The 25,212-nt window shown below is 48.2% G+C and overlaps 1 protein-coding gene across 1 annotated transcript in view; it reads right to left on the bottom strand.

The window, feature by feature from the left end:
- The window catches only part of SUZ12 (SUZ12 polycomb repressive complex 2 subunit), an 819,404-nt gene that overhangs the window by 393,608 nt on the left and 400,584 nt on the right, over positions 1 to 25,212 (bottom strand). The window contains exon 8 of the mRNA XM_085617193.1: positions 24,871 to 24,973. Coding sequence (XP_085473319.1) covers positions 24,871 to 24,973 — 103 coding nt within the window. The remainder of the gene's footprint in view (positions 1 to 24,870; positions 24,974 to 25,212) is intronic.

Raw genomic sequence — 25,212 nt, 5'->3', positions numbered from 1 at the left:
TGGTATTTATGGCCCTAGAAGCAGTGTCGGCTGCATCGAGGGCACACTTAATGGAGGTGTTTGTGATTAGTTTACCCTCCTGTATGAGGTCATGAGCCTTGTGCTTGTATTTTTCTGGAAGGTGCTGCATAAGAGCCTCTAGTTCGTCATAGTGTGCTCTATCATATCGCGCAAGCAGTGCTTGTATGTTTGCAATGCGCCACATGTTTGCAGCTTGGGAGGCGGTGCGTTTACCAGACGCGTCCAGAAGTTTAGATTCTTTGTCTGGCGGTGGGGCATCTCCTGAGGATTGGGAGTTAGCCCGCTTTCTAGCTGTGGAGACAACTAGGGAATCTAGGGGAGCAGGGCCCTTGATGTACGCAGGGTCTGTGGGTGCCGCCTTGTACTTCTTCTCTATTCTAGGGTTCAGTACTCTGGCTCTGACAGGGTCTTTGAACACCTCTGTAGCGTGCTTGGTGACACCCTTAAGCATGGGTAAAATGGAAGTAGATTTGTCTTGTATATCAAATGTATCCAGTAGGAAGTCTTCTTCTACTGGTTCACTGTGCATGTCCACCCCATGGTAGTGTGCTGCTCTCTGCACTAAATGATGAAACCCTAAGGAGTCCTCTGGAGGAGACGGCCTTGATGGGTATAGGTCGTCCTGAGGTACATTGGGTATATCAGGGTTATTGTAATCCTCCCATGGATGTGGGGTCCCTGGTGGAGTGGGATCCATTGGGGCGTCCGCCGGGTAATTGTCCGGATCCCCATCATCCGGATCTGGGGATGGGGCCGGATCGTAGTGAGGTAAAGGTGGCGGAGACCTGTGAGGTGGAGGCGGTGGAGGAGGTGGAGTGGGTAGGGGAGGCGGTGGTGGGGAGGGCACTCTGAGGGGAGAAGTAGCAGAGTCCTTCCTTTTGGGTGGAGGAGGAGGAGCCGGAGCATCAAGGCGTCTTTTCTTGGTAGTTAAAGTCAAAAGCCCAGTCTTTGGATCTTTGGACAAAGTCTTTTGTAAAGGGTCTGGTGTAAACAGAGCCAACGGTGTCGAGTCGTCTGTCGGCACCGGTGATTTCGGAACCGGGGGTTTCGATGGTCTGTGTGCGCCATGCTTTTTTGAGGTCTCCGGGTGTTTCGGCGTCGAATGATGTTTCGGCGCCGGAGCGTCGGTGCCGACAGATTTGTGTTTGTGTTTGGTCGGCACCGAGTGTCCAGGCTTCGGCACCGGTGGTTTCGGAGTCGAGCTGGATTTTGCAGTCTTCGGTGCCGGATGCTGTTTTTCGGCACCGGGTGTCGGCTGGCTCGATCCCGAGCTGCCATGAGACTTTGGGTGCTTCGACACCGGGCCCGAAGGTGGGGTGATCGAAGTTTTGGTTTTGGTTTTGCCCAGGCCGGCAGGCGAGGGAGTAACCTGAGTCTCCTTGGTTTTCGGCGCGGGGGTGGGAGGGGGCATAGTACTCACGGCCCGCTGCGCTGGTGTAACGTCCTCCACGTCGGAGTCGTCGGCCTCGGAAGCGCTGACGACGTCTTCCTCCTGCTCGGTGTGTGTTTGCCCCGAAGCTTCGGCGTCGTCTCCGAAGATGTCCGGTGGAGCTGCCGAGGATGAGTGCGCCATGGTGCGTCGAGCTCTTCGATCTCGGATGGTCTTCTTCGATCGAAAAGACTTGCAGGCGGGGCAGTCTCTAGCCTCGTGTTCCGGAGAGAGGCAAAGGTTACACACCTGATGGAGGTCGGTGTGGGGAAATTTAGACCCACATTTTGGGCACTTTTTGAACGGAGTCCTTTCCATCGGCCGGGACCGGAGTCGCGGAGGGCCCGAAGGCCGGTGTCGATGTACGGGATGGAGAAAAGTGCCGCTTCGAGAGATGAAGATGATGAAGGAACTCGAAGAATCGAGGATTTTCCGTCGAGGCTGGAACCGTAGAAGTTCGAAGCCGGAGCACGAAGTATCCCATCCGAGCCCGATGGCGGAAAAAAACAATCTGAGGATGGAGCCGAAGCCCATGCGCAGTACGGACCGAAGGAGGAGTCACCAAACTCGTGACTTCCAAAGACTGTCCAAGAAGAAAAACAAACTGCAAACATCCGGGCCCAACACCAGATGGCGACCTATGCTAAGTGTACAATCTGCAGCTCATATGCCTCGAACATAAAGTTCTATATACTATAACAAATGGAACCACTGTGAAGTAACACGTACCAGATTTATAAACAAATCAATGGGAGCCACATCAAAAGAAATAATGGCTAAATTAGCCCATAATCATTACCTTCATTGCACAGCCAGCCGGAGTTCAATGATCGGATGTCTATAGCAGGATTGAAATGATGCGGCCCAGCCCTGCACCCCTCCTGCCCCGGACAGCCACAGACGGCCCGCCCTCTGCCCGGGCTCAGCCCGGCGCACCCGCGCGCGTCCCGCGATGCGGAGGGAGCCTCTGATTATGTAGCGCCTCTGGGCGCAGAACTGGCCGGAAGGAGGTCCTGGACGAAGCAAAGGATGCCGGGAGCTGTAGTTCCCCCCCACTGCGGCCAGTGATGGTGAGTGGCGGCGAGGGGAACAAACAGCGTCAGCGTCCCGTGGGTGGCCTGGTGGTCTAGTGGTCCTCGCGTTGTGTGTCCTGCTGCCTGGTATGCAAAAGGTATGTCCCCCGCTCCACCAAGGAAGCCTCTGATTATGTAGCGCCTCCGGGCGCGGAACTGGCCGGAAGGAGGTCCTGGACGAAGCAAACGATGCCGGGAGCTGTAGTTCCCCCCCACTGCGGCCAGTGATGGGGAGTGGCGACGAGGGGAACAAACAGCGTCAGCGTCCCGTGGGTGGCCTGGTGGTCTAGTGGTCCTCGCGTTGTGTGTCCTGCTGCCTGGTACGACCATTCAGTTGTCCCAAACATTTATTTTATTCATAAAACCCATAAGAACGCACTGAAACCACCCGGAAGGCCAATCATTTACGCACAACAAAGTTTACTTGAGAATGCTTCCAAGTATCTGACTTTTTAAAAAACATTTTTTACAGGATCCAGTTCATCAATTGCCATCATATATAAGGGACACTAGTAATTTTATCTCGAAGTTGAAATTTTTTAGATAGAATGAAAATTACATGCTGCTAACGTTGATGTTGTATCCTTATATACGTGCATCAACCATAAAGATAGGATACGTGCAATTGAACATTACCTAGGAAAGAACAACATGACTTTGCTCCAGCACAATGTGATGTTGGTAAACATGACCAATTTTAGTCTGAACAATAACATATTTATGTTTGATGAGACTCATTACCAGCAGGTGCGAGTTGTGGCGATGGAGGCCAGCTTCTCTCCCAGCTATGCCGGTCTGTTCATGGGCTGGTGGGAGAAGCTGGTCCTGCGAGGCGCTCAAAAGCATTATATGGACAAAAATGTAAAAATGTTTTATCGATATATTGATGATTTGTTCATTGTGTGGGAGGGCACAGAAAGTGAAGCTATGAAGTTTGTATACCCCAATGTAAATAAACTAGAAACACAGGTATATAGGAAGAAAACCGCCAGAAACTCAATTCTCCACTCCACAAGTTTCCATTTTAGACACTTAATTCAAATGTTTTCATCAAAGAAAACAGGTAATGGCAGGCAAGTAGCAGAAAGAAGGCTGCATAAATCAATAACATCCCTGTACAGAAAAGGAAACTGGCACCTCGCCGTTAAGACCTCAGAGACCCTGAGCACTTTGCCTTTAAGGCCTCCAGGAGAACCCAGCTCCCATCATGCACCACAGGTGACAGTTAGGTCAGTTCTTTTCTACGGTATAATAAACCTGTAGGAACCTGCATCAAAGATGCAAGAAGAACAAGTAAACTATTAATACTCGTCCGGGGAGGCGGGAGGGTTGCTTATGACTTTGATGAGTATACCCCTGGAAGAGAACTAGGATTACAGGTAAGTAACTTATCCTTCTCTTCCAGGGGATACTCATCAATAGTCAATAGTCATAAGCACTGAATAGAGTAGCAAGCCCATACCCACTTCCGAGCGGACAAGCAAAAAACTGCGAACTAAATATACGTACACATGTTAAACAGTATTGGCAAACAAGTTTCTCAGTAAGGCTTGCCCAACCTGAGCGTCTGCCTGCGTGTCAGCATCTAAACAATAGTGGCGAGTAATGGTATGAACTGATCGCCATGTAGCTGCTTTACAAATTTCTGCCATGGGGACATTCATCAGGAGAGCCGTGGTAGAAGCTTTTCCCCTAGTGGAATGGGCCTTTGGCTTCCCCGGAAGGGATTTGCTGGCCAATTGGTATGACAGAAGAATACAAGAAACTATCCATCTAGCAATGGATCTTTTGGAAGTTGCAGAACCTGTGTTAACAGGACCATAGTTGTTCTGTCCAAATAAAACTTAAGAACCCTCTTGAGATCTAGGGAATGGAGAGATCTTTCTGAAGGATTCGAAAGATTCAGAAAAAAGGTAGGTAAAGTGATAGTCTGGTTAATGTGAAAGTCCGAGACTACTTTAGGCAAAAAGCTAGGATGTGTTCTGAGAACTACTCTGGAACACAGTATAAGGTTCCTTACAGCAAAGAGCCTGGATCTCACTCACCCTGCGAGCAGATGTAATGGCCACCAGGAACGCGACTTTCCATGTTAAATGCTGTAAGGAAGCTTTATGAATAGGCTCCTTCAACACGATGTTAAGCTCCCATGGAGGAAAGGGAGACCGGACTGGTGGGTAGACCTCTTTCAAGCCCTCAAGAAAATACTTTACCACCGGAATTCGAAACTAAGAAGTCTGGTTGGGGGACTTCCTATAGGCTGTGATTGCTGCAAGGTGGACTTTGATAGAAGCGAACTGAAGACCAGATCTAGCCAAATGCAGCAAGTATGGTAAAATCACCTGTTCCTGACCCCAGATGGGATCATGTTCATTGTCCACACACCATAGGAAGAACTGCTTCCACTTGAAGGCATATGATTTCCTCATGGAAGGTCTTCTCGCTTCTTTGAGAATAGCCATACAGTCTGAATTCAATTGTAGGTGTCCATATTGGATGACTTCAGGAGCCATGTGGTCAACCGGAGGGAGGACAAGTTGGGGTGGAATACTCTCCCTGCCTGTTTGGATAGTAGATCCGGGCGGCATGGCAACCTCTTGTGTGGCACTTCCGATAGTTAAAGGAGGTCCGGAAACTACCACTGGCGAGGCCACTCCTGGGCTATTAGGATCATCCTGGAGTTGGTCCTGTACAACTTGTTGATTACCATTGGTATCAACGGGATCGGTGGAAAAGCATACAGTAAGCTCCGAGACCATTCGATCAAAAGGGCATTACCTTGAGATCCTTGCTGGGGAAACCTGGATGCGAAGACATGGCATTTTGCGTTTACCGCGTCTGCAAACAGGTCGATGTCTGGCATTCCCCATTCTCGAAAGATGCTGTGAGCGACTTTGTTGTTGAGAACCTAATCGTGGGCTTCGACAAAGTCTCTGCTGAGGAAGTCCGCCTGGGAGTTGAGAGAGTCCGGTAGATGAACGACTACTATTGACAGGTCTCTCGCTAGAAGCCAGTTCCATATGGTTTGAGACTCTATGGAGAGTGTTCTTGATCGGGTACCTCCCTGTTTGTTCAAATAATACATCGTTGTTGTATTGTCCGTTTGTATTAGAATGGAGCGAGACTTGAACGACGGAAACAGGGACTTGAGAGCTAGATGTACGGCTCTCAACTCTAGCAGGTTGATGTGGTAGCTCTGTTCGGAGTTGGACCATAGACCTTGTACTTGCAGAGGGCCCATATGAGCACCCCAACCCTGGAGAGAAGCGTCCGTGACTAAAGTCTGGGTTGGAGGGTCCTGGTGGAGAGGGACTCCCTTCATCAGGTGCGATCGCTTCATCCACCACCGGATGGAGTCCTTGGCTGATTGATGGAGAATTACCTGATCCTCCCAGCACCCTGATACTTGCATCCACTGGTCCTCCAAACATTGTTGTAGTGGACGCATGTGTAATCGTACGTTTGGTACTATAAAGATGCACGACGCCACTGATCCCAGTAGTGTTGACACCTGTCCAACTGTCGGGAGATGCATGTGAAGAAGGGTCAGGCATTTTCCTTGGATTGATGACAACCTCTCCTCCGAAGGACACACGCTTGCTTTTTCAGTGTCCAGGAAGGAGCCTAGGTAATTGATCTTTTGTGTTGGATTTAGTATGGATTTCTTGAAATTGACGTGAAGGCCCAAGTTGTGGAGAAGCTGAAGGCAGCACGAAAGATGATCCTGTAGTAGAGTTGGAGATGAGCTCTTCAGGAGCCAGTCGTCCAAGTAAGGATATATGAATATTTTCTGCTTGCGTAGGAAGGCGGCCACCACAGCCATACATTTGAAGAATGTTCGGGGAGCTGATTTGAACCCGAACGGGAGAACTGAATAGTGGTAATGTTGAAAAAACATTCGAAATCGTATAAATTTGCGATGTTTCTTCGATATTGATACGTGGAAGTATGCGTCCTGTAGCTCAATGGAGCACATCCAATCCCCTTGATGAAGCTGTGGGAAAATTTGAAGGAGTGCTAACATTCGAAATTTCTCTCTGCGAATGTATTTGTTCAACAGTCTCAAGTCCAGTATAGGCCTGTATTCTGTGGTGGGCCTCTTTTTTGCACAAAGAAGAAACAAGAGTAGAGTCCTGGATTTCTTTGAGGAGCGGGAACTTTCTTTATAGCTCCTTTGCTTAAGATGTTTACCTCCTTTTGTAACAACCATTGGTCGCGGTGAGAAATGCCTCTCGGAGGTATATATGGAGGAGGAGTCTTGAACTTGAGAAGATAGCAATTTTGAACAATGTTGATTACCTATTTGTCTTTTGTTATACGTTTCCACTCCTCCAGGTGTAAAGAAACGCTTCCTCCCACCAGAGTGGACAACAGCTTTGGAGGAAGAGACACCTCATTGCTTCTGTGGCTGCTTTGGTGCTGATGACTGTTTTTTGTTACCGCCTCTGCCACGTCCCGGTCTACGTTGTTGGAACTGGGACCTTTGTTGCGTTGGACCCTGGTTCTGCGATGAACAGTTAGAGGATTGACCTCGCTGTTGAAAAGAGCGTCTGTCAGAGACGAAAGCGACGAAATTACTTCTTCTTTTCAAGGCCTACAGTCTTGAGAGTATCCAACTCAGTTTTCATTTTTGCCATTTCGTCATCCGCATGTGACCCAAACAACGATGATCCATTAAAGGGCAGATTAATGATCTTTCTTTGAGCATTGGGTTTGAGACCGGTGAGACGAAGCCATGCTGATCTTCATGAACAAATGCCATGTGCATATCCATGAGCTGCCAGATCTGCAGAATCTGCCGCTGTACTAATGACCTGGTTAGCAACCAGGCCACCTTCTTGCACAATCTCTAGGAAATCCTTTTGATCTTCCTTGGGCAATTTCTCTGTGACTCTTGTTAAAGAGTCCCATAAAGATCAGTCATATCGCCCCAGTAGAGTGGCTGCACTATCCACTCATCATAGAGCCTGACGTACTGCACATTCTCCGTCCCAAAGAATCCTTTTTTTTGCTGTCCTTCTCTGGAGGAGCAGATGACATAAGTATTGGAATGTGCTTTCCTGGCAGCGGTGACTATAAGGGAATCCGGTTGAGGGACAGACCGCAGAAACAAGGGATCTTGGTCTGGGGCTTTGTATTTCTTTGAAATTCTTGAGGAACCCGAGCCCACTGTGGCAGGTGTCAAAAAAGTCTTCACCGCAGGTTCTAACAATCCTGGCACAAAAGGCAGCAGAGGCTTTGCCGAAGCCCGATGGTGTAAAGTTTAAAAAATAATGGATGTAGTAACCTGAGGTACATACATGGCTATGTTGAACTTGTTGGCACCTCTACAGAGCACCTCGTTGAATGTCCCAATATCATCAACAGGGGAAACCCTGTATGGTGGAGATGAAGATATAGTAGGAGAATAGTCTCTATACGATGACCTTGTTGATGTGGTCGTTGTAGGAGACCTGTGTCTTCTTCTTGGCGTATATGTGAACAGCGTGACCTTGAGCGCTCCTTTGAACGTGAGCGATGTCTTAATGGAGATGTGGAACGCCTCGGGGACCTACTAGCAGGATGAAGTCTTCGACGTCGGTCCCTTAGACGTCGACGGCTGGTGATCATGCGGTATCCTCGACGTCGACTCTGCCCTCGACGTAGACCTCTGACGGGTCCGAGAGGGTGATCTGAAGTGTCTCGACGCCGACCCTCGAAAAGGGGGCAGAGATCTCGACGTCGACCTCTGCACTGACGTCGATGGGCGCTTCGTCGACTGTGGTTTATCATGCTTCGAGCCCTAAGCATGTCTCAACGTCGACCTACTTCTCAACGCCGATCCTGTCCTCGACGTCGATCTCACTTGCTTAGCAGGTTTCGACATCGATATACCTCGACGGCGATTTGGTCTTTGACCTCGTTCTCACTTGCGTGGACGTCGATCTCGCTTGAGTCGTAGGTCTCGACGTCGACTTACTTCGACAGCGATCTTGTCTTCGACATCGACCTTACTTGTTTAGTTGGTCTAGACATCGACAATATGCTGTGATTTTCTTTTACTTCTAGCTTCTGGTGATGCAGATCTTCGCCGTTTTCTCGGGGAGGAGGTTCCTCCAGATGAATGATGACTCTCTGGGCCACTTCTATGATGTTTTCCTCTCTCCAGCAAGCCTAGAAGTCTGATCTTCTCTCGGTCTTTCAATGTTCTTCTTGAAAGATGAAGACAGTGGTAGCATGTCTCTGTGTTGTGAGAAGAAGGTAGACACACAACATAGACCGAATGAGGATCGGATTTGGCCATCTTCTTCCCACAGGAAGGACATTTATAAAATAAAGGTTGCATATCAGACTAAAAAGAATGACCAATTAGTCAGAAAAAGACTGATAAATACCACCAGTATCGAGAAATATCGAAAAAAGTAGTTAGAATAAGATTTCTGACTAGGCAAAGTCAAAATCAGTTAAGCTCAAGCTCCAGGTTCCTCACAGAAGGAGCCGGAAAAAAGAACTGACCTGTCACCTGTGGTGCATGATGGGAGCAGGGTCTCCTGGAGGCCTTAAAGGCAAAGTGCTCAGGGTCCCTGAGGCCTTAAAGGCGAGGTGCCAGTTTCCTTTTCTGTACAGGGATGTTATTGATTTATGCAGCCTTCTTTAGACTACTTGCCTGCCATTAACCGTTTTCTTTGATGAAAATAAGTTTTTTTGCGGAATGCTATTACTGTACATGTCCTTCTCTTACATTTTTTTTTTTTAATTCTTTTTATTGGCATTTAGTTATATAAACGTACATGTATCACTTTTCACATAAATGATTGGAACATATGCGTAACGGGGTAGACCATCGTAGAGTTTGATATTACATGTACATCATGGTTGGTGTGAGTGTGGTCTGTGGTGTAGCAGGTCTGTGCCAGTTAAAGAAAAACTAGGGGGGGAACTGAACCGGGGAGTGCCATGGGGTTCCTAGAGTTGGGGTGAGGCGTATACTATGAGTTCGTTATTGCCTACTCCATCGTGCTGCTACTATTCACCTAGGAGGGAGAGGGTATGCGGACCGATATAGAGTGTTGTTGAACGTTCCTGCTAGGGGAAGCTAGACCCGATGAGTCCAAGAAGACCATGGAGGGTTGTGGAGGGGGGTTTCCCATCCTGGGAGCTTGTGCGGTGTGAGGTTGTGTGGTGCTGGGGGTATTTAAGTCAATGACTGGGGTCTCTGAAGTCTGGGAGTGCCTAAATTGGTGCAGCAGGAGTGCCCATTCCAGGGAAATTGGGACCTTACGTATACCTTTGGCTTCTTCCTCCCTGATTGCATCCCCCTCCGCCGTCGCCCATTTAACCCCTTAAGTGCCCCGCCCTTTCCACGCCCTGTGCCGGGCGATTCATTAGCGGGCGGGACTCATGACGAGATAGATAGTCTCGTCATGGGCACAGCGCAACCGCGGCCCATGACGAGACCATCTCGTCATGGGCACTCAAGAGGTTAAGAACCGCCCCCACCCATGCCGCGATTAGGGGACCCGATGGGGCCCGCCAGTGCATGGCTATACAGCATTTGGCCAGTAGGTGGGCCAGGAAAACAAAGCGCATTGGTATTTTGTGTCGTTTCCTCCGTCCCAGAATGCAGAGTGCACAGCCCTCCCAAGTAGTCAGATGGGACAGCCCGGTGAGATCCCTGAGCGTCGAGTGGATATATGACCAGTAGGTCTGAATGCCCGGGCAGGTCCAGAACATGTGGGAGAAGGCTGCATCTCCTGCCCGACAGCGGGGGCAGAGGAAGGTCGTGTCGGGGTAGAAGCGTTGGAGGCGCGCACGCATTAGGTATGCTCTATGTAGGATGTGAAATTGGATGTTCTTAAACCGAGCATTCCTGGAAACTTTTTTGGGGAACTATCGCTCTGTCCCACTCGCTATCATTAAACGATCGCCCTGCTTCCTCCTCCCAAAGGGCCCGTAGAGATCCCAGCAGCGGGGGTTTCAGTTCCCTAATTGATTTATATAGCCATGTGGTGAGATGGCGACCCGGTCCCATTCGCAGGATTGCGTGGAGAACGGGGTGAGTGGGAGGTTCCCCTAGTGCGAGATCGGAGTATGGTCGGTAACAGCCGATGAGTTGTCAGTGAAGCAGGAACTGTCCAGGGGGTAGGTCGTAGTTGCCCATGAGCTGTCGGTATGGCCGGAGCTGTCCCCCTTCAAACAGTGTCTCTGCCTCGGTAATGTCTCTAGACGTCCATTCCCGAAGCATGGCAGGAGTAAAGAACCCCCTATGTCTGGGCCAGCCAACTAGTGGCAGTAATGGTGTGTATGGGGGCAATCTGTCGCCATGCGGTGTATACGCTGTATGCACTTCCGGGCTATGTCTACTTGTAGGGGGTAGGTACGCGTAGGGCGGAATCCTGGCAAAAGTAGGCGACGTAACTCCGGTATGGGTATACGACCCGTGACTGTATGTGTTTCAAGTGTATAGTTGTCTGCCGTCCAATATGAAAGCCACTGGAGCTGCGATGCTAGAAAGTAGGCTTCAAACGATGGCGCACCGAGCCCCCATTATGTCATGGGCAACTTCAATTTTGCTAGCGCGATCCTGTGTCGCCCCTTACCCCATATTAAAGAACTGAGGAGTGTATACAAGTCCCTGAAGAAGGAACGAGGTGGGATTACTGGGAGGTTAGTAAAATAATATAAAAACCGCGGGACCAGAATCATCTTTGCTAATGCTATCCGGCCTATTGGGGCCAGCGGAAGGTTCCTCCAGAAGCCAATGGAGGACATTATCCCCGCAAGTGCCCTGCAGTGGTTACCCTCGTATAGGTCGGCTGGGGAGTGATATAGACGAATCCTGAGGTATCGGGGGCCCTCCGCTGCCCACTGTAGTTTCCGGTTCCCGATCCAGACATCCTGAGATGGGACATCCGGGCGGAGGGGGTATACCATCGATTTGTCCCAGTTCACTTGCAAGCCCGAGGCCTCTGTGAACTCCGTCAAAGCGGCCTCAAGCATGGTGAGATCCGCCGTCACATCTCACAGGTATATGAGGAGGTCATCCGCGTACAGAGACACACAGTGTGTAACGTCCGCTAGTGGAATACCCCAGGCTTGCCCATCCAGGCGCAGCCGGATGGCTAAGGGCTCCACTGCGAGCGCAAATAATAAGGGTGAGAGGGGGCACCCTTGTTGTGTGCCCCTGTGTATTGCGAATTCCGGGGAGATGTAGCGACCTAGACGGACCCGAGAGGTGAGATCGGTGTAGAGGAGACGAGTGTAGGCTAAGAGCGTGGGACCCAGTCCCGCCCATCCAAGGACGGTGAAGAGGAACTGCCATGTTAGGGTGTCAAACGCCTTCTCAAGGTCCAGAATTAGGCACGCCGCCCGCGGGTAGCGATCGCCCAGTTGGTCCTGGATATGGAAGAGGCGCCGGATATTGTGAGAGGTGTTCCTTCCCGGGACAAACTCATATTGGTCAGGGTGGACCAGTGGATGTATGATTTGCGAGAACCTCCGCCGTAAGTAGTGTGATGGGGCGATAGGAGGCTAGGAGTTGGGGATCCCGGTCGGGTTTCAGGAAGGTCACGATCATCGACGCTCTCATGGAACGGGGCAGTTCACCAAGCTCGAGTGCCACGTCCAGTACTGCTGAGAAGCGGGGAGTCAGCAAAGGGGCAAAGGTGGCATAGTATTCGAGCGGAAACCCATCTAGGCCTGGGGCCTTACCGCGGGCCAGAGCTCGTATCGCGCTTGTAATCTCAGTGGCTTGTATTGGTGCATCCAACCCTTTCCGGTCCTCGGCCGAAATTTGGGGGAGGGATAGAGGGTCGAGGAAGTGGTCTATGGCTCCTGGATCCAGAGATGAGGGGGCAGTGTAGACCGCCGAATAATGGTGATAAAAGGCCTGGAGGATCTCATCTTGGGATTGTACCAGGGTGCCCTGGGAGTTCATGATCGCAGTGATGGGCCGGACCTCAGCATCTTGCTTGGCAAGCCATGCTAAAAGCATGCCCGTTCTATCCCGGTCCTTGTGCATTCGGGCTGCATAAGACCTAAAGTTGTGGCGTCGGAGATTCACGCATGCCTCCTGATATGCCGATTTGGCTTGGGCGACTTGGGTTGCTGTGTCCACCGACTGGTCCGCAGCTTTCGTGGCCGCGGCCAGTCGTTCCGCCTTCTCTAAGTCTTGCTCCAGGGTACGTCTTATCCCTACCCTCTGCCGGATACATTCCCCGCGAGCTATCACCTTGAAGCTGTCCCATTCGACCAGGCGCGATGATGCAGTCCCTGCGTTATGCGGAAAGTACTCTGTAATGCTGCTTTGGTGTTCGTGCGTGAAAACCTGGTCTATGAGGCATTCCCGTGCTAATCGTCATGTGGGGACCGGGGGTCGCGGGGGTCTCCATTGGAGACTAAGCAGATGTGCATCGTGATCCGAAACGACTCTACCCAGGTAATGAGGAGGGTTGCGGTGCAAAGGAATCGGTCAAGTCGAACTCGCAGGTCGTGTGGGATGGAGTGAAAAGAGTAAATACGGGCCTGAGGATGGTGCAATCTCCATGCGTCAGTAAGTGACCAATGTGCGACCCAGGCTTTAAAACGCTCAATTTGTCTGTAGGCGGAGGAGTGCGGGAGCGGGGGATGCGGCCGGGCCAATAGTGGATCTAGGATACAGTTATAGTTCCCGCCTAGTATCTAGGGCACATGTGTGAAGTGGGCTAGGGCATTCGTGAGTCGATCCCAGAATTTATCCTGATCGACATTCGGGGCATATATACTTACCAAGAGGACCGCCCTCCCGTCCAAGAGTCCCTCCAGTAGAGCGAACCTGCCGTCCTCGTCCACCACCAGACTAAGTTCCCGGAAAGGGGTACCCGGGCGGATCCATATCAGTGCCCCCCGGGCAAACGAGGAGTATGTCGTGGCACAGGTGAGTCCGCGCCACTTTGCGCGCAGCTTGCCCACTTCGGATGCGTTAAGGTGGGTTTCCTGTAGGCATAGGATGGACGCTTTCTGTCGCTTCGCATAAGCGTATATCGCATAGCGCTTACTGGGAGTGTGTAGGCCGCGGGTATTGATCGTGAGCATGTTGATGTTTGTGTTAGTCGTCAGCTGTGCCATGAGTAGTATGGTCTGTGGAAGGGTCGGGTCAGGTGTCCACTGAGCAGGGTTTCGAGTGATCTCCTAGGGATGCGCCGCGCCCGAGAGGAGTAGTGAGGCAGGGGGACTGTCCAAGCGGTCAGTGGGTGGCACAAGGCCCCATGGCTGGGTGGGACATGTTTGAACCGGGGTAGTAAAAACGCAGGGGGGTGCGGGAAACAGTCCCAATACATAGGACTCAGCGTTTAGGAAACGGTGTGTCCAAACTTCCTCCCGTAACACCAGGGGGAGAACTGCTCTATGTGATAGGGGGTGACTGTGTGCAAGTGCGAGGTCACATGGTTAGCGGGCATGTAGAGAAGGTAGTGTGCGTCTTGTGCAGGGTGTTGGCTCCTGTGTAGGAGACAACGTGCAGGAGGTGAACTTCACATAAAAGGATATTGTGCGGCAGTCTGTATGTACCAGTCACTTCAAGGTGAGGCCCGAGAGATCAGTCCATCTAGCAGCCCATCCGCGGTTTGAGGAGTGGTGTGAGGAAGTGCCGCCAGGTCAGCTCCCGAGATGGTGCCATCGCTGTCGTCGCCATCTGACGAGCAGAGAGGTGGGGGTCGGTCTATGGACTCCGAGGGTCGCGGGGATCGCAGATCGATAACCGCCTGCAGAGCCTCACGCCTTTCTCGCATTATTTGTTCAAGGTCGGGCGAGTCATGAGAACCACCTGTTGATCTGGGGTCGGTATGACGGATCTTCTTGGGGCGTTTCCGATTGCGGCCAGGTTTGAGAGGGTTTTGGGGGGGGAGGGTTGGATGCTCGTGGGCAATGCTGGTCTGCCCAGTCTTGTGCGGCTTCCACGGATGTGAAGAAGAGGGAAGCCCCGTGAAGGATCTTTAGGCGGGCTGGGTATAGCAGAGCATATTGAATCTGATTGTCTCGTAGTCTCCGCTTTACATCCAGGAAGGAGGATCTCTGCTGTTGTACTGCTCTGGCATAGTCAGGGAAGATCATGATTTGGTTGTTTTCCACCCGTAGTGGTGCCGCCGTTCGCGCTGCCCAGAGCATCGCGTCCCGATCCCGAAAGTGCAAGAACTTAGCCAGGAGTGGCCGGGGCGTTGCGCCAGGCGGGGGTCTCTGGGCCAGTACTCTGTGAGCTCGCTCAATAGAGAAAAAGGCTGTGAGGTCTGTGGACGGAGTGAAAGCTTTCAGCCAAGTGTCCATATAGTCTATCGGATTTCCTTTCTCGATGCCCTCCGGTAGTCCCAGCACTCGGATGTTGCAGCATCTTGAGCGCCCTTCCAAATCAGTTGCGCATTCCTCCACTGCGGCTAGACGGTTGAGGACTCCCTGAAGCGTGGTCTGGTGGTCTTTCATCATTGGTTGTATTTCCTCCAAAGTCCGTTCTTCCGCATGTACCCGGTCAGCTAATTTCCGGTGGTCATCTCGGAGAAGGTTGACATCTGTCGTCAGGGTCCCGAGGCGCTCTTCCATAGATAGACGGGACAACTCGATGGCGGCCAGGACTTTATCCAGCTTGTCCGATATTGATAGGTCTGTGAGGGGTGCTGTGCCGGGGGTCCAGGTCGAGGCCTTCGGCATGTTCTCCGGGGCTGTCTCCGGGACCGTGTGGTGTGGCGCAGGTCTTGATTTCCCCATCTCGACGTCACGTGCAGCGAGCGGGACGGTGCCGTCGGGCAGGTCTCAGGAGCCCACGGTAGCGCCAGGGGTCCGCAAGGGGCGCGGTGGTAGAGGACCACGAGGGAGCAGCGTCAGGGGGCAGCAGCTCGGTCCAGAATTCTGGGTCTGCCACAGCAGGCAGGGCACAAAGTCCCAGTCCCAGGAGCCACCTGCACGGCCCCTCCGGTCACATAGCCCCCACTCCGAGCACCCGTCAGTCTTCGACGTCGCGGGGCGGAGCTCTCGTGTAGCGCCCGTGATGTCCAGGGGCCGTACCCCATAGAGTGCGACCGTGATCCCTTCTGTGGTCGCCCGAATCAGGTCCCCTCCGGTGGCCCCCGACAGAGGCGAGACCCCACAGCTCCGTGGGGTGTGGGCGACTATGCCTGGTCGTGTATGGTGGGGAAGCGCTGAAGTGCGTCACGTCTTCTCCTAATCCGCTGTGCGTCCCCTGCGCCTGGCGTCCGGGGTGTCCCCCTCAGAGGGGGGGGGGGGGGGGGGGGGGGGGGGGCGCGTCGTCAACCGGCACCGATGCGACCCTTCACTCCGGCTCACCTTGACCACCGTGGTCCCCCGGGGGCACCAGGGAGCTCTCTGGCAGTTCTCTATGGATAGTCAGCCATCAGGACAGGCTGGAGAGCTTCCACCCTCCCGGACGCCGCCAAGGAGGTCGTCGCTGTGGTTGCCCCAGGCGCAGAGGCCTCACCGGTGATGTGGGGAAGGGCCCGGTGTCTGCTTGGCGGCCATTTTAAGGTCAGGCAGGCCACACGAGGGAGGGCCAGAACACCCCCGGGGTCGCTGTGTGCTCAACGTGTCCGAGGCAGTCGGCAAAGCCGGGACAGCGCAGTGCACCGCTATCCCCAGCGTCTCCCTCCGCGCCTTCCCCGTCTCAGTAACGGGAGTCTCGGCGCCATTTTGGGTCCCGGGTTGCTGCGGCGTCCAAGCCCTCCGAGGAGTTCCACATTCCTGAGGCTCGGGATATCATCAATTCTCCCGCCGCATCTCATCACCATCCAGGCACTGTTCGGTGCGCTTGGAGACGCTAAACACCCGCTGTGACGTTCCGTGGCTTAGTAGAGAGGCGCCCGATCGCGGAGCCTCAGCAATGCACAGCCGCCATCGTGGCTTGCTTAGCCACGCCCCACATGTCCTTCTCTTACATGTTTATGGGTTATTTTCATACTAGAGAAATACATGTAAATCTGGCTTCTTAGCCTATTGGGTATGTTTAGGGCTGCATATTTTTTATGTTATACATGTATATGTGTATATTTATCTCACTTTATGTACTCCTTTTCTATTACATAAACATATATATGTATTTTTGTATATGCTCCGGGTTACCACACGTGGCCGGAGATAATTCAGTGCTTATAACTTTCATGAGTATCCGCTGGAAGAGAAACGGTAGAAACTTTCAAATGGTGGGCACAACCAAACAGGTTTACAAAGTGCAGGAATTGTAAGGCTTGCAAATATGGCATTAATAAAAAAAAGTATTCCGCTGCTTTCAGTGATAAGGAAGTTGACATAAAAAAAAAACACTTCACTGTAAAACAGAATAAGCCATTTATATTTTGGAGAGTCCGTGCAAGCTCAAATATGTAGGGAGCACAAAACTCCCGGTTACCTGCGGGATCCAAATTGGAGGGAACGCTAGGTGTTCCGGTGGGTGCGGCGCTTTGATGAATGTGTGACTACAAGCGCGCATCCCCCTCCCTGGGTCCATGGTGTGAGGCCGATTTTTGCCATTAACACCTCCTTTTCTTCAGAAATGCTGAAGATCCTCCGGTAACAAGAACCGTGAGTTTTTAAGTAACAACGCTGCCAACGGTTGGGTGCACCTTAGCGTGTGCATACCACCGGGGCAGCACGGTCCTGACGAATGCCTGGTGAAACAACTATCTATGGCAGAAACATGTTGACCAGATTTTATTCCCCTCACTATTAGGGTTAACTAACCAAAATTTGGTATTTAGTTATTATACCCTTTTTAACCAATGCCAGGTTTGCCACAATAAAGGTTTTTGGTTGTAACCTGACATTTTTTACACTCACCTTGCACATCACCTGCACTATCACACCTGACACATCAATCACCCGCTCCGCTGTAATCAGGCGTTGTAGCACACCGGGGAGGTGCTAGACCTCCCTGGTGGGAGTCCAATGATGAAGCATGTCACCAACTAGGTTGGTGAGTGAGGACTCTTTTAACAAATTTTGATTGCTTTGTGGTAATATAGGTTCTTTAATTGTCCCATACTCTTTTGTTGTTTATTATTAGTATTTCAGGGGGACGAAGAGTGTGTTTCTTGACCCTCTCTCTCTTGTTGTTTGATTCTAACAAAGGAATCCTGCAACATATTAGAGCTATAAACAACTGTGACCCCACCTACCCTGTCGCCAGACATTTTCGAGAGGTACATGAAAACAACTTAAAAGACTTCTCCTATTATGTAATTGACTCCATACCCATCTCTAAAAGGGGAGGCAACAGGGAAGGACAGCTCAGAAAACTGGAGACTCAATTCATCTTGAATCTAGATAGTAAGACCCTTGGGGGCCTAAACAATACGGAGGACCTTTACACCTGCTTACAATAAGACATTTTATAATCTATTTACTTCTGTTTACACTGTTTTTATCAATTGAACTCCAGCCTCAATGTATTTTAACCAAACATTTAGAATTTTAGAAAATCTAATTTTGTAGGCAAAATAATAATCAGACTAACTGGAGCGTTACATTGTGCGCCATTATGGCACATTAGTGAGGGAGGCTGCTTTCCAACCGTAACCACAAACTATCATGGTTTTTTAATAAGATTTGCTCGTTACTGAGAAATTCGTTTTTTTTGCACTATTGCACATAAGTACTTTTTTTTAAAACAGAAAAGGAAAAAGGGGGGCTTTTTTTAAAATTAGTTATTTGCACTAGCACTTTATATAAAACAAAAACAAATTTATGGACCCAGACGGTGGTTATTATTCAATAAGGAGACAACCAAATTAACGCATTTAGGCAGGAATTTTTTCCAATTTGGTGGTCACATTCATCATTGCCTTTTAAATACTGGTACCTAGCGATACATCAGTGAGTTCCCCCCCAGACCCCCTGGATTCCTTTACCGAAATACATGACAAAATTTGTTCACGGATTTACCAGTGTTATATCTCGGTGAATATTGATGGGCTCTCCACAAAAACTTATCTTTATTAACATTTATATATTTATTTAGAAATACCAGTGAGGATAATATTTATTTATTGCATTGTTTTAACAAAATTGGTTTTAACTTTCACTATGTATCGCGTAAGATGTACATCCAGCATTTGTGTAGTATTTAACCAACAATTTAGGCATTCTGGTTTCCGTACAAAATGGGTCTTTTATGTCTATTACTTATCACAAATCACAGTTAACGTAATGCACTTAAAAATGGTCGGGTGAACGTAGCAGCGTTGTCATGTGATCAAGGTCCGGCTGGAACGAAACGCATTATAGTGGACATGAAATCAACTTAAAGCACTTATTCTGTGGTCCGCGTCTGCTTGCTGAGAGGATCGAAAGCGACGTGCAGCCTTTGGATACATATATATACATACATATTACATATATATATTACCTACTGGCGGTCGCCAGTAGGTAGTTATAGGTAGGACCACGTTTCCATAGGAAATCCGCAACATTCTATTTTGAATAAATTTGGCGCCGGTTGACGAATCCTCGCGAAATTTTCAAAATAGGTGGGGCGCTACGCTCCGCTCCTACCCTGAAAGTCTCGGGGGGATTCGTCAAGCGGGGGCTGAGATAAAAGGGGGGTCCCAAAACACGTTTTTCCCATGCATTTTTCCATAGGACCTTTAGACACAGCTACAGCCCGAACGGCTGAACAGAATTACTTGAAATTTGGCAGAGAGGTAGTCCTCAGGTCAAGGAAGTGCCTTTTGTAGCTTTGGTGTAAATCTGTTCAGTAGATTCTGAGAAAATAGACTTTAAATCAATATATGTATCTGTGGCAGCTTACGGTGCGCTTACGGTGCGCTTACCGTAGGCGTACGGTGGCGTGCGCGAGCGCGATTCTGATTGGCCCTTAGATCTTAGTAAACATTCGAATCGGTCGAAACCAGGAAGCGGCGGCCGCCATTTTCTCTCTCGCACTCTGACAGGGGGTTGAAAAACCAAGTGCAAATCATGTAAAGGGGCTGTTTACACAGCTTCCAAGCACCTAGCCATGTCGAGGGAGTCCCCAACGATCCCCCAAGTGAAAAAAGGCAATTTTAATTTTTTCGAAAATTTCGCCGATTACGCTTACCGTACGCGTACGGTAAGAAATAATAAAAAAAAAAAATATATCCACATTCTCCCCACCCCGTGTGCAAAAGGTGCCCGAAGTGCACCTTTTGTGCATGGCTCATCAGAGATAAACAAAACATATATTTTACCTGTCACAACGATGCTCATCATATGACCTCCATGTGCGCACAGCGCATCGTGCGTTCATGGCCCATCTAGCACGGAACGAACTGCGTTAAGTGGGCACGCACGCCACAAATGGCGTAAAGTAACTTAGCATTTAAAAAAACCGTACAAATTCACTGAAAAAACCATAGGTTTCACACACGTTATAGTTAGGAATTAGCATTTAAAAAACCTTGCAAATTCACTGAAAAAACCATAGGTTTCACACACGTTATAGTTAGGAATTAGCATTTAAAAAACCTTGCAAATTCACTGAAAAAACCATAGGTTTCACACATGTTATAGTTAGCTGGACATTTTACTGATAAAAAACCAATGAAATTCCCCCGTTATAGTTACTGTAGGCAACTATAACTCACGCGACCGTAATCCTCTGCTGATGACATATGTGTCTTTATGAAAAAAAAATATTTGTAATATATGTATAGCTAAAATTTAATGGAAGAAGACATGGGCAAATAAGTGTCTAAATACAGTATTAGCATCAGCAGAGGATTACGGTCGCGTGAGTTATAGTTGCCTACAGTAACTATAACGGGGGAATTTCATTGGTTTTTTATCAGTAAAATGTCCAGCTAACTATAACATGTGTGAAACCTATGGTTTTTTCAGTGAATATATATATACATACATATTACATACATATTAAATATATATACATAAACATACATATATTTAATATTTAAGAAGTGCTCAGGGGTCCACACTCGGGGGCAGGACTATTAGGAACCCCTGGAGAATAAGGATTTTGAAGCGAAATGAAGCTTATCTTGACACCCTCATGCCAGCTCCCTAGAATTCGACCTGCAGGATGGGATTGAGGCCAACTTGCATTTAGGCTTTGATTTTGACTTTCCCCTACGACTAACTCAAGCAAAGCCTTCGAACGGAAAGAGGATGTTCACATGAACAGCTTAGGAACCAGGCCAGGTACTTTGTGGTGTAGCGGGACCTATGCATCTACCATGACCTGTTCTTGAGTTTGGCGATTTAGAGCTTCACCTCTTGGCTTTAAATTGCCTTGGGACACACTTTTCTTGCAGCTTGGTGTCATTAACTGGAGCTCAGAAACCAAAGACATACTGCACACAGGTCAGTGACCAAAAGCTGCTTCGTATACGCTTGGCATGGCTTAAAAACTGTAAATTGAGGTGGGGGGGCTCGTTCATTTGCACCCTGCTCGTAAAAGTCAGAAAATAAAAAGGTTGGGAGCAGAGGTCCAGATCCACAATGGAAGGCACCCAAAGAAAGGACCGATATCAGCACACAGTGGTAGTGCTTATACATAGTTCTGATCAGTCACTTACTGAATCATGATGGACCCACATGACGTCACCAGCGACCATATATGAGCACTGCCATTCAATTTTGCTAGAACAAGACTGGCCCCGTGGGATATTCTAAAGGTGAGGAATATGCAGTTAAAAGTTTCAATCAGAAGCAAACAATGTACTTTGTTGCAAAGTAAAAAGGTCTTTCTTTAGTTGTGATTTGGTCAGGGTAGCACTATCCAAGCAGTTTACCTCACCACGTTTCTCCTGTTCCATTGTCTCCATGTACTCAGCTTTTTATCCCTTGGTTCCCTTCTTATGAGCATACAAGCATTACAAAATGCTTGGAGAATGTGTATAGTGAAAAGGTTGCCTCTTTTGTGACCTGTTGGCACATTACCTTCTAGACAGTAGACTTAAAAGTCTTCAAATGTGTGTTTACCCAGTGGAAGTTCTCCTATGGTGAATTAGGCAAGAGAAATTCCAATCCTCCACTGGTCCAAGTAACTGAGTGAAGTGACTGTGAGATGAGGTTTTTACCCAATGACTGAGTTTCATAGGATGGTGATGGATATTAATATCTTTCAAAATAACCCAAGTGAAACAGCATTTAGGTTATAGATAGCTGCAGGGTCATTTGCAGAGAGAGGTTGTAGCAGTGTTGTACACACTGTAGGTGTATCACATTCAGGATACAGCATAGATAGAAAAGTGGAATAAGATCAGATAAGTAGAACAATAGAAGAGACAAGTAAACACTAGTTCAGAGATAGTTTACTAAAATGATGCCTATCTCTGCTGTCCATCTGCACTGTCTAACAAATGGGGGAAACCTCTACTACCGCAACTCAGTAAGAAATGAGTCAGATGAGCAAGAGACTGTGCTGTCAAAGGTATATATGATATCAATGAAAAGTGAGGAATAGTTTTTATAGCAAATGAATGAAACCTCTTTACTGCTGCACTGGGCAAGGAGTTGAGGCTCTACCTGGTAAGTAAACAGTCTAAACAGGAGTTTTTTTTCCGTGTTCTGGTTCGTTTTTAGGACTTCTCTCTCAAAGAAATCAATACATTACCTGCTGGCAAAGACAGACTGTCCTGCTGCAAGACACTGACCAACAGTTCTATGGAAAGCCCAAGGTTCTTGATGGAGTTAAGAGAAAAGGCTAGGGGATGCGCCAGACTAAAGCAGGATAACCTGAGAAGACAGGAATGACCTCCAATATTATTAAAGCAACAAAATCTCTTCAACGAAACAGCTAAGTGCTCCAATTCAGTGTCCTGTCCTATAATTATGCCATGGGTCATCTAGACTAATAGAGGCGGGTACCAGTTTCAATTTAGTCAAAAAATGGCTTCACTACTTTAGAGAGGTTAGGATGGATCTTGCTCTAATGATCAAGTAAAGCAGCAAGGAGGGCCTGAACTGGTGCTGCAAAGACTGTGAAAAACCCCAGTAACCCAACAGAGGCAACTGGGGGAAAGGGGAACTTGCTGAAATAGGGATGGTCCTGTGAACAAAAGGAAAGACAGGACGTCTATTTCAATCAAGTGCTCAGCATAGGTAGTTAACAGGTTTAGGGCTTGTATGCGAGAGATTAGAAGTTGGATGAGGGAGAAGTGGTTCAAAACGAATGAGGAGAAAACAGATTGTGGTATTTGTGGTGGACAGTTCAATCTGGAATGACCGCTGGTGGCTAGATGTGCATGGTACCTTACCTATCCAAGTGGCTGCAGCCAAAAACCTGGGTTAGATGTTAGACAGCACCTTGACTTTAGACACCCAGGTCAAGAGAATGGTTAGTTCTTGTTTTTGGATGATCAGGATCTATCTTGTAGAAAATATTGTCTCTTCTTTCAAAAGAGCTCAGGGTGCTAGTGGTCATTGCACTAATCCCTTCCATATAGACTACAGCAATGCCCTGTATATAACAAAAACCAACTTTCATTAAACATGCTCTAAATCAATCAGAATGCAGCTGCATGCCTGGTCCTGAGAGTAACTAAATACTCCTCAGTTAGAAAAGGTTTTAGATATCTTCACTAGATGCCAATAAGGAAACTGGTGTCCTTTAAAGTGCTTTGCTTGGCGCATAAAGCCCTCCACTCTCAGGGATCGCGCTATCTTATGACAACCCTGAATTGGTATATTCTCAAGTGACCTTTGAGATCAGAGGAACACCATAACGTAACTGTTCCATGGTGTAGGAAAGCCAGGTTGGGGGGGAATGTGCTTTCACAGTGGCAGCTGCCGAGCTGTGGAACTCCCTCCCTGAATTTATCAGGAGCCTGAGCTCGCAACTATTGTACCGTAAGCAACACAAAACGTGGCGTTTTGTGGATTAGGCTTCCGTTACGGGGTTACATTACAGTTGAGTTGTCTGCTTTGGGTTACCAATGATCACTGTTTCTTCTCCGTTCATAGCACTTTGATGGCTTCTGGTCTAACGCGCTTTATAAATACGACAAATACAAACACACTAGTTTGTCTTGATCCAGAGATGGGAGATGGATAGGGAAGGAGGAGAGCTCAATTAGGATATAGAAAGCTACCTTTAAATTCCAATTATGGATAGGAAGTCACCGGCGAGATATGCCAAACTCAGTTGAGCTGTTTAAGGACAGATTTAGCCCACGGATGCACCAAAGAGGAAAGCCATGTAACATGCTGATGCCATCATTAACAATGTGGAGAGCGAAGGTGTAACCCAGTATCCCTCAGAAACTGGGCATATATATTATACGTAACAGTAGGTTCTGTCTGGTACGAATTTCTTTACAATTAGCACCCTGAGCTCTTTTGGAAGAAGAGGCAGTATTTTTTACACGATAGATCATGATCATCCAAAAACAAGAACTAACCATTGTCTACGTATTGTTTCTTCACTTCCATGTACAATACACGGAGTCACCTACTGTCACTTGGGCACTTTTTAGTCACTGTAAATATCTGTACCTGCGCCATTTCTTTTAATGAATTAGAAGACAGCCTGTGTCATTTAAAGTTTTGTGGTGTTATTTAAAATTAAAAAAACATTTGTGTATATTCATCTCAAAAAAGAAAAAGTCAAAATCTTTTTCATACCGCCAACCACATTGTCACTTAATATGTGTTCCAGTGTCGACTTAAGAATCACCGATTTGCATAAGTGTTCTGAATTGTAAAGAATTTGCCATCATTAACAAAGCACAAGGATGTCTCGGAAGGAAAATCCTTTGACTACGACAACTAGCTCTCAATGCCCAAAATATGAGTAGGTGAGAAGTTTGGAGTGACATCTAAAGTTTGTCAGACATGCAGGTCTTCATCAGTAACACCTTCAATGGAAAAGAAAAGGGACAGGAAAAGCTACTTTATTTGGGGAGTCAAAATTTGTTAACACACAAAATATTATGTGTAATGATGTATTCGAGCGCAAGAAACCAACTTGCCAGGTAAAATTTACTGAGGATAATTCAGCATAGCAAAATGCTAACTTCCGAATCTAGATAACAGTCTGGAGTCTAAGGACGGGACGGGACTTAGTTGTCAAAAAATTATGACAGTGGTTCACATTTTCACAACAACTAAGAACCCTCTTGCCAGGGCACCAGTGTCATACCTCAACATGAACAGCAAATGTGGATTGGTGGCATGATCTGGGTACTTATTTGCTCATTGTAGCCGAAGGAGAGCACAGCTAGTCACCAGAAAAGAAGTTCAACAGCCGTGCACAAGCAACAAACATATCAGTGATAACTGATCACCTACTCAAGAATATTGAAAAAGATTGACCGCACGGCAAGTCATACAGAAACAAAATAAAAGTACAAAAAGAGTTTATCACACAACATAGCATGTAAACACTGCTGGGCGATTTACCTGTTTTTGTCAAATACAGTCATTTGAGCTATAAATGTTTTTTCACCATCATCGCGGTGTGAGGAATTTCGTTTCTTTCTTGCTGGAACTTCCTCTGTGAAATCTACATTAGAAAGACATTTCACATTGGTTTCCTCTGTTATTTATTAACCATAATACACAAAACGTTTTTTCAAATTGTTATATCAGATAGTATTTAAGATTATTAGAAAGGCGTATAGCTATATAAATGTTTAATAACAGATCTCACATATTTTCAGAAGACTTCCATTTACTTGTAATCGTATAGTGGCATTTTGCGGACATATATGTTATACACTTGAGATGTCAGGCAGTTTGAGT

Source organism: Triturus cristatus, chromosome 7 (assembly GCF_964204655.1).
Source record: "Triturus cristatus chromosome 7, aTriCri1.1, whole genome shotgun sequence".
NCBI lineage: Eukaryota > Metazoa > Chordata > Amphibia > Caudata > Salamandridae > Triturus > Triturus cristatus.
The sequence above is the reverse complement of the archived record's forward strand: the minus strand, read 5'-3'. Positions and strand labels throughout refer to the sequence as shown.